At 39.8% G+C, this 9,474-nt stretch overlaps 2 protein-coding genes across 2 annotated transcripts; one reads left to right on the forward strand and one right to left on the reverse strand.

Moving 5' to 3' along the window:
* Positions 1 to 1,033: 1,033 nt before the first annotated feature.
* On the forward strand, positions 1,034 to 1,738 carry LOC306699037 (cytochrome b-c1 complex subunit Rieske, mitochondrial-like; the record flags this gene model as incomplete). Its single annotated transcript, XM_079163539.1, has 1 exon — positions 1,034 to 1,738. The coding sequence occupies one exon, from the start codon at positions 1,034 to 1,036 to the stop codon at positions 1,736 to 1,738; it is 705 nt and encodes a 234-aa protein (XP_079019665.1).
* Positions 1,739 to 2,563: 825 nt separating this feature from the next.
* On the reverse strand, positions 2,564 to 9,254 carry LOC306698431 (uncharacterized protein). Its single transcript, XM_079162729.1, has 2 exons — positions 8,789 to 9,254; positions 2,564 to 4,102 (listed from the first exon to the last, which is right to left on the reverse strand). The coding sequence occupies exons 1-2, from the start codon at positions 8,979 to 8,981 to the stop codon at positions 2,862 to 2,864; spliced, it is 1,434 nt and encodes a 477-aa protein (XP_079018855.1). The 5' UTR covers positions 8,982 to 9,254; the 3' UTR covers positions 2,564 to 2,861.
* Between the last annotated feature and the right edge of the window lie 220 nt (positions 9,255 to 9,474).

A 9,474-nucleotide genomic window follows, 5' to 3' on the forward strand; every position in this document is an offset into this window, starting at 1 on the left:
GACAGTTATCGTGTAAACACAATAATAATGTTATTTATAAATACAATAAAAAAAAACTTCATATAGAAGTTATATTCTGGATTTTGAACCCGTTCCATTCAACATATTAAATAAAGCCCTTAAGATGAACTTGTTTGTCCCCTGTCTCTAACAGTCCTTTGATGCTCCACTCCCTTCCTGTATCTACCACTCTGCCCTTCAGTCTTTCTCTTTCCACCCTGAACTTCCTCCACTCTATCAGCACATGTTCAACGGTTTCTTTACAGTTGCATATCTGTGAGAGTCATGTTTTTTGATTTCTCCAGTGCCTTCAACACCATCCAGCCTTTGCTTCTGAGGGACAAGGGACAAAGTCTCTTTGTGAAAACCATAGACACAAAATGTGCTCATAGAGGAATCTAGCTCTCCAAATGAAGCCAAATTGCTGCCTTTAATTGAACCATATTCAAGGATATTAATAACTTTCCTGCATTTTACTACTGTATTTTATTTATTACACTGCTTTTTAGTGTTTTAATAACTGTTTTTAATGTTTCAATGAATGTTCTTAATTGTTTTTAAATCTCCTTTTCTTCTGCCTTATGTTTTGATGCTTTCAATGGTTTTATGTGAAGCACTTTGAATTACCTTGTTGTTGAAATGTGCTATACAAATAAACTTGCCTTGCCTTGCCTATTGTGCAGAAGAAGAAAAAACTCATCTATAGATAGTTGTTATGATTATTCAGTTCGGGTTTTATTGCCTCCAATTTAAAAAATAAGTTCTATTAGTCAGTTAACCGACTGATAGACGCATTGTTACATGATCGACAGCAAAAAAAAACATAAATTCACTGGTTCCAGCTCATCAGATGTAGATATCTCCAGGCTGGACTGAAATAATCAATTGTTAGTATCAGCTAGACTGACAGTATCATATGTAAATCTAGACCTGATCAGATCAGATGTGCTGTATTGTACTTGGGGGAAGCAATCACGATTGACGAGACAATTAAAAAAAAAAGGTCAATCTGGTTTCATATCTATAACGACTAATGTTAGGGATACAATATATTAATCAGTATCAATTTAATCCAAAATGTTTCTTTGATTACAACTACAAAACTACATCTTGTGTTTCTTCTCCAGCTCCTGGGGGGATCCGCCTTGCCCACACAGATATCAAGATTCCTGACTTCACAGGCTACCGTCGCCCCGAGGTTACGGACCCCAACAAGTCCTCCCAGGAGAGCAGCGAGGCGAGAAGGTCCTTCTCTTACCTCGTCACTGGAGCGACCACTGTGGTTGGTGTGTATGCCGCCAAGACAGTGGTCACCCAGTTTGTCTCCTCAATGAGCGCATCAGCAGATGTCCTGGCCTTATCCCAGATTGAGATCAAGCTCGCTGACATCCCTAAAGGCAAAAACATGACCTTTAAGTGGAGAGGAAAGCCCCTGTTTGTCCGTCACCGCACAGAGAAGGAAATCACAACAGAGGAGGGTGTGAATCTGGCGGAGCTTCGTGACCCCCAGCATGACAAGGATAGAGTGATTAACCCCCGCTGGGTCATCGTCCTCGGTGTGTGCACTCATCTGGGTTGTGTGCCCATCGCCAACGCCGGAGACTTCGGAGGCTACTACTGTCCGTGCCATGGCTCCCACTACGATGCTTCAGGAAGGATAAGAAAGGGACCTGCTCCTCTAAACCTGGAGGTTCCCTTCAATGAGTTCCCTGAGGAGGACGTAGTCATAGTGGGATAAACACTGGAGCTCTGTCTCAGTTCCTCCCTGTAATATGTATTTTTTAGACGGCTCCATGTGAGAGTGACATCAAATGTGTGTATTTACTAATAAAGACATATTTCCAACTCTATGATTGAACTATTGTCTTTTCCCTTGTAAAAAAAGTGAGTTGTTTTTCTTTGATTGTTCTGCATCACTTAGCTTGACACCGCCATTTAATTTTTTAAATCTCTATGGATTTTTCATTCCGTACTAATTTTAGTATTTTCCAAACAGCATTATGCAACACAAAAAGTTTAAAGGTGAAAGAGTGCTTCACAGAAAATGGAAGCAAAGGAATGAGGGCCGGGTGTGATCAGGTCCAACCCCTTTGCTGCAACATCAATCCTGATATATTGTGTTGGAGCTGTGTGATAAAGTCAAAGGTGGGGCCTGTTTCATGGTTACCTAAAGTTGAGCTGGTAAAAGTGCTCATACACATGAACAAGAGGCCTGGGGAGCACAATGATTAGGATAAGATGATGGTATGATCAAGAAAAGCCACCGGCAATCTAAAAAAGTATCGACAAGTTGTAAACAGATTCAGGAATGTGTCAGCCTGTTAAACTGGAAGGAACTATAGATCGAGAGAAGGATGTTGGTGGTTTGTGACTCCAAAGAATGTGTAGATTGCTTTCTCTAAGGGCCCTTTTTATAAGTTTGTGTCAGACAAGATTACCATTTTATACCAGTAATGGCAGCAGCAAAGAGTGCGAACTGCCAAGATAAAGAACTATTGAGTCAGACTCCAGTCACAGATGGATTTAATCCTGATGAACAAAGTGTGCTCTGTAAAACTGTATGAACCAGTGAAATACACAAACCTTTTTGTTTTTATTGATGAAATCATTTAAATACAATATACTGTGCACAGATGCAGGTAAAACCATCGTCTTAAACTTACATGACCATGAAATCAATCATCAATATAATCATCAAAACTATTTCAAACTGTACAGTTGGCACTCATTCAGTGCATAACTTTTTGTATTGAAATATTGAAATCAGTGTAGTTGAACCACGGTTAATCATGTATAACTTCAGAGGTGACTCGTGCTGAAAGCTTTTATCACAAACGGAAACTTTACTGCAACCAGAACAGCTAAAGGGGATCGTTTCCTGTGTGGATTCTCATGTGTTTCTGTAAATTTGAACGATGGTTAAAAGATTTCTTGCAAGCTGAGCAGCTGAAAGGTTTCTCTCCTGTGTGGATTCTCATGTGTACCTTTAAATGTGGACGATTGTTAAAAGATTTCTTGCAAACTGAGCAGCTGAAAGATTTTTCTCCTGTGTGGATTCTCATGTGTCTCTGTAAATGTGAAGAACGGTTAAAAGATTTCTTACAGACTGAGCAGCTGAAAGGTTTCTCTCCTGTGTGGGTTATCACGTGTCTCCGTAAATGTGCATGATTGTTAAAAGATTTCTTGCAAACTGAGCAGCTGAAAGGTTTTTCTCCTGTGTGGATTCTAATGTGTATCGTTAAAGTTGAACGCAGGTTAAAAGATTTATTGCAAACGGAGCAGCTGAAAGGTTTTTCTCCTGTGTGGATTCTAATGTGTTTCTGCAAACTTGAAGAACCGATAAATGATTTCTTGCAAAAGGAGCAGCTGAAAGGTTTTTCTCCTGTGTGGGTTCTCATGTGACTCTGTAAAGTTGAACGCTGCTTAAAACATTTCTTACAGACTGAGCAGCTGTAAGGTTTCTCTCCTGTGTGGATTCTCATGTGTATCTGCAAATATTCACGATAGTGAAAAGATTTCTTGCAAACGGAGCAGCTGAAAGGTTTCTCTCCTGTGTGGGTTCTCATGTGTCTATTCAGATTTTGACTATTGACAAATGATTTCTCACACTCAGAGCATCTAAAAGGTTTCTCACCAGCGCTACACCTTGAATCACTGACACGGATTTCATCAGGTTTCAAATAGTTTAAACCCGACTGAGGTTCTCTGGTCTCCTTACAATCACCACTGTCATCAGTGTCAGAAGAGTCTCCAGTCTTCTCATCAGTATCTGGTTCTGGATATCTATCTGGATCCAAGTTCCTGTCTGGTTCTGATCCTCCACAGTCTTCATCAGCTACTGTTTCCATCTGTTCAGTTTGTCTTTGATGAAGCTGTGAGGACTGAGCTTCCTCTTCTTCATCTTCACTCTTCACAGGAGTGAATGAGAACTTGACATCAGCCTCCTCCAGACCTTGAAGCTGCTCTCCTTCCTGACTGGTGCAGAGTTCCTCCTGTTCCTCTTTAATGTGTGAGGGCTCTGGGTCCTCCTGGTCCAGACTGGAGCTCCACTCCTGCTGCTCAGAGGGAACCTCTTCTTTAACCACCAACAGCTGCTGGACATCTGCAGGGAAACAGTAAACACACACAGAGACATTACAAAGACATTGTAGTATTGAGCAAATAGTCTCCTGTACATACACTTCCAGAGTATCAATAGAACCAGATAATACAATCATGTAATCAATGTATGTGACCATGAACATATGAACCAGTTTCAGGTGCTTGTCACATTTTTCACCCCCGCTTTATTTTAAATATGATCATTCAAATGTATCATTCTGGTGTAGTCTTAGAAGAAAATTAAGTGATAAGACATTTACTTTAAGCAAAAAACTAATTTATTATTCAGTTATTAATCAGTATTTCAGCTCTAGTTGAGCAGCTGGCTCGTTAGCTTTTTTTTTATCATCAATTATTATTATTATTAACCTTTATTTAGACAAATTCCATTGAGACTGAGGTCTCATTTTCAAAGGTTTTAGTCAAATAAAAACAAAGTTAGCAAGAGTAGTGAGAACCATCGCCTATACAAAATAAAGTGATTCGTTTTCATTGAACCCTGTTACCGTATGGCTTCATATTAACTTCTACTGTTACTGTAAAGCTGTTAGAATTGTGGCCTATCTTCTATTTGCAATTAATATGCATTCAATCCAGTTCAATTATTTAAATTAAAATGATAATCTACTCTGAATAAGGTAGCTTATCAAGAGTAAAATAATAGCTGTGATCTATACACACACACCTCTGCATTAGCAACCTGCTGAAATGAAGGTACAGGCTCCTTAACCCTCTGTCTCATTACTTCAGGATCCTTGGGAGCAACTGCACGTGGGACTGTTGGGACTGTTAGTCCACTGGCTGTGGTCATTACAGTGAACAGTGTCTGTCAGTGCGATGAGAGGGCATGTGAGCCCTTGTTGCTGTAGTTCATCTCATTGGAGCAGAGGCTGCATTTAGCATACTCTGCCTTATCAATGTATTTAAAATACTGTGACAGCGTGAAGCTGTACTCACGTCTGTTGAGACCTCCACCTTTATCCAGGCCCAGCTCCACTCACATCTCAGCCCTGCGTCAAGCTGCGCTACACAAACAGCCTCCTCTTCCTGAAGCTCTTTGACCTCATCATCTCATCAGTATCTGGGCCTCATCATCGTGGTCATAAAAGTTATCACCACGAAATCGCCTCATTCTACTTTGAGTTAAAACAAACAACCTGCAACCAGATCCGCCGGTATTTTGGTTTAACGTTAATGACTGACCGTGTGAACTGAACCGGAACATGACTGCGGCCAAGTGGTCCGGCATCCGCGGAACCACGGTGACGTCAGCCGGCACTTGAAATGTAATGCTCGTCTATTCGTGGTGCTACGGTACGGGTGCTTGGATAGCCCAAAAAGCCCGGAAATAGACCTATATTTCATCAATAATTTGCCTAATTTGTTCAAAAAACAACGTCATTTTGTATATGATATGAAATCCAACAATAATAAAATCTGAAGTTACACTGCTGTATACTCTTTAATTGAAAAAGGGTTTGAAAATTATAATGCTACCTAATAATAATCTTTGATCTGTAATAAAAACATTTCCTTCATTGGTTAGCTAACATTTCCATTGGAGTTCTGTTCATGATGACCCCATATATCTCCATGTCAAATGTAATGTAATTTTACTGTACATTTTTTAAGATAACTAAAAGGCAAAGTCAACTCAAATGTAATTCCTTTTCATAAATTAAGGATTTGTTTTTTATAAAATGTCAAATATAGGGAAATTATTAATATAATATGAGCTAATTTTGCCTATATTTTCTCAAACATTGTACAGTAAAATCTCATGAAATTAGACATGTACATAGTAAAGGTCCTCATGGACAACAATCCAGTGAAAGTGTAATATAACCTCTTAAGGAATTCAAGTAATCAAAGTCCAAATATGAAGAAATTATGAAAATGAAGGCCATTTGAGTTGACTTTACCTTTAATTTTCTCAAAAACTGTACAGTAAAATATCATGAAATTAGACATGTACGTAGTAGGGGTTGTCATGAACAACAATCCAGTGACATTTTGATATAACCTCTTAAGGATTTGTTTTTATAAAATGTAAAATATAGGGAAATTATGAATATCATAATTTCATTTGAGCTAACTTTGCCTTTAATTATCTCAAAAACTTTACAGTAATAGCTCATGAAATTAGACAACTGCCTGCAGATTAATGTTGCAAGGTGTATCGATACTAAAAAGGTACCGCGGTACCCGGACGTGAAAAACGATACGATTTTGCATATTTTTAGTATCGCTACTTCATTAAAATAGCGCGCGATCAGAACGCACTCACTGTTCCGCTTCCTGTCATGCTGCCTGTACGCATTGACTGCAAGGGGGCGGGGCTGCCCAGCGCTCACACACGCAACAGGCAGCCTGCGAGTGATCGCAGGGGAGACATGGCGTCAAGTGCAGGAGCTTTTGCCGACCGTCCTCGGCTTGTTAGAAAAAAAGATGCCAGAAGTGAAATCTGGAAGTACTTTGGCTATATTGCAGACAAGTGAAGGAAAGCCCACTGACATGCAGAGACCCGTCTGTAAAACGTGTTTCAAAGCCACACAGACCAAGGGACACGTCAAACATGGCAAAGCACCTTTCCGACAGACACCCCGAACCTTTCAAAGAGTTCAGAGAACGACAGGTAAGCAAATGTGGTTATAAACATGAACACCCCCAAGCTCACCCTTAAACAGCCTAACACGAGCCGTAGCCTAGTTTGACGACAAGCCTATATGATCATGAGGTCACAATGCACACAAAAGTGTACTAAATGAAACACAATTGATGCAAAATGGCTACATGCTGGTGGATCTTGAGCTAATTATTTGTATTTTTAGTTAAGGAAAAATAATTATTCCATGAATTAAGATAAAATATGAAGTGAAAATATCAAACTCACTATGCAAGTAAATTAAGCATTTTTTATCCACCCACTCCCACAGACAGTCAAACAGATGCCAGAGAGTTCCCTTCCAGCTGTGTTTGAAAGCCAGCAGAAATATGAGAGAGGCTCAACAGATGCGAAGAGGTTAAACAGAGCAGTGGGCTGAGTTCATCTGTACTGATCAGGTGCCAATATACACAGTCGAAAAAACTGGATTTAGGAATCTTGTGCATGCGTTGGACAGAAAATATGATATGCCAGGGAGAAATTATTTCATGAACAATGAAATTCCACAGATCTACAATGAGACCAATCAGGTTATTCAGGCTCAACTTCAATGCCAGCCTTGTTTTGCTCTCACCACTGACCTCTGGACAAGCAGGGCAGTTGATGCATACATGGCACTCACAATCCAGTACGTAACAGAAACCTGGGAAATGCAGTCCTGGTGTTTAAGGATGTACTCCTTTGTATTCAGACCATACTGCAGATTCTATCCATGAAGCGCTGGAGGAGATGGTGTGTGAAAAATGGGGATTGGACATGCCAAAAATGGCTGATAATACCTACTGACAATGCCTCCAACAACAAAAAGGCATTTGAAAATTACACTTGGATACCCTGTTTTGGGCATAATCTACATTTGGCAGTGGGCAAGGCTTTAGGCCTGGACAACATTAAAACAAGCTTGTCCAGGCTTTGGACAACCTTGTCTGCATTTTGCAGGTCAAATAAAATTATTTTTGTGCAACAATTAAATCCACATACAGTATTTGTTATGTTTTTTGTCTCTTTTTATATGCCCCCTTGCTATATCTGTCTGTGTGAAGAGGGTGGTCAGGTATGTTTTGCGTTTCATGTTGTGTTTTTGTCTTGAAAAACATTAATGTGCATGTGTTCCAACTGATTCCAAATACATTAGTTTTAGAACAATGCCTTTGATCACCACCACACTAAGGAAGTGGGTAGAGCTATACAGACCAAGGCTTTTACGAAGCGTAATGTCTAGATTTTCAAAATAGAGAATCGAAACAGACATACAGTAAAATGACATTACATTTTTAATGGACATAGTCCGAGTGATCATGAACAAGAATCCATTGAAAATGTACTACAACCTCTTCAGGAACTGTTTATTTAACAGTTAAAATATGAGGAAATTATGAATATCATAATTTCATTTGGGCCAACTTTGCCTTTAATTATCTCAGAAAATGTAGTCAAATTACATTACATTTGACATGGAGATATATGGGGTCATCATGAACAGAACTCCAATAGAAATGTTAGCCAACCAATGAAGGAAATGTTTATTACAGATCAAAGATTATTATTTGGTCATATTATAATTTTTGAACACCCTTTTCAATTAAATGTTTCATCAAGTTACATTTTTTCCTCCTAAATCGCGATAATGACGAACGTTAACAGTCGACAAAGTTCCGCATCCAGTGGACGTTAGCCTCAACCCATGAAGTCTGAACGGTAACGGAACTTAAACTTTAACGGAGGGAAAGAAGACGCTGTAGACATCTTAACGCTGATTGGCCAAGACTCGACACGTCACATCAAAGATGTTTTATTGCAAAGATCACAACATCACCCTTTCTCATTGTCTCACTCCAATCTGATAAACGCTGGCTGGCCAGTTGACCCCCCCCAAAAAAAACCAAAAGCGACAAGTTTGCAGATATGAAATCAGGGGAAGAAGAAAAAGATTAATTGCCACCGACTTTCACTCAAAACTACATTACAAGTTATCAGCCGGAGTATGAACAGTGTTTGAGAGAAGAAATAAAGTGAACCTACGTGCTCTTTGTATCCGAACTTCCGGGTTGAAAACAGCGTCCAGTAGTTCCCGTTGTCTCTTGTTCTGCTCTTTTAAACGAGAGAGTTCCTCCTCGTACTCTGCTATCGTTCTTTCAAACAGACCAAATATCTCTTCATCAGCCGCAGTTAGTCGCTGGTTGACTAAAGATCTCAGCATTTCTACTTTAGACATTTTCACTAAACCACAGAAACTTTTCCTCCAGACAAACTCCGTTAAAAACACCGTTTACTCTCATTACACTCTGACTAGCGCTGTGATGGTCACTTCCGTCCCCGTCGGTCTGTTTCCAGTGTAGTGTATTTTCCTCAATACACATGAAACAGCATACTTGCTTGACTATGTCCTTTGTTAGGAGCAGATGTATGGAATGTGGGAGGCCCGTGTAGGAGGCATGTCCTTGATTTATGCGCCCTGTGACATGTCCAGATGTTTTATATTATCGGAGCAGGCATACGAGGAGGGGCCGGTGTGCCAGTTTAACTGGTTTTGAATTAACTGGTTTATGGTCGAGTGCGTAAAGCAGATGTGTGGTAGGAGTGGCCTTTCAGGACCCATGTTGAATAAACAGGAAATAAACATTTCTCCTCTCTCTTTCACGTAGTTTCCACGGTTTCTTATGAAAGCATATAAAGCGAACACTTTGCTGGATAATGTACTACTCGTT

This window comes from Pholis gunnellus, assembly GCF_910591455.1.
Source record: "Pholis gunnellus genome assembly, chromosome: 7".
Classification (NCBI taxonomy): domain Eukaryota; kingdom Metazoa; phylum Chordata; class Actinopteri; order Perciformes; family Pholidae; genus Pholis; species Pholis gunnellus.

Excerpts from the sequence above, each read along its gene's own strand:
- LOC306698431 (XM_079162729.1), bottom strand. The coding sequence starts at position 8,981 with ATGTCTAAAGTAGAAATGCTGAGATCTTTAGTCAACCAGCGACTAACT. Across the intron at positions 4,103-8,788 it reads AGTTCGGATACAAAGAGCAC|ATGTCCAGCAGCTGTTGGTG; the intron begins GTAGGTTCACTT and ends GTTTCCCTGCAG.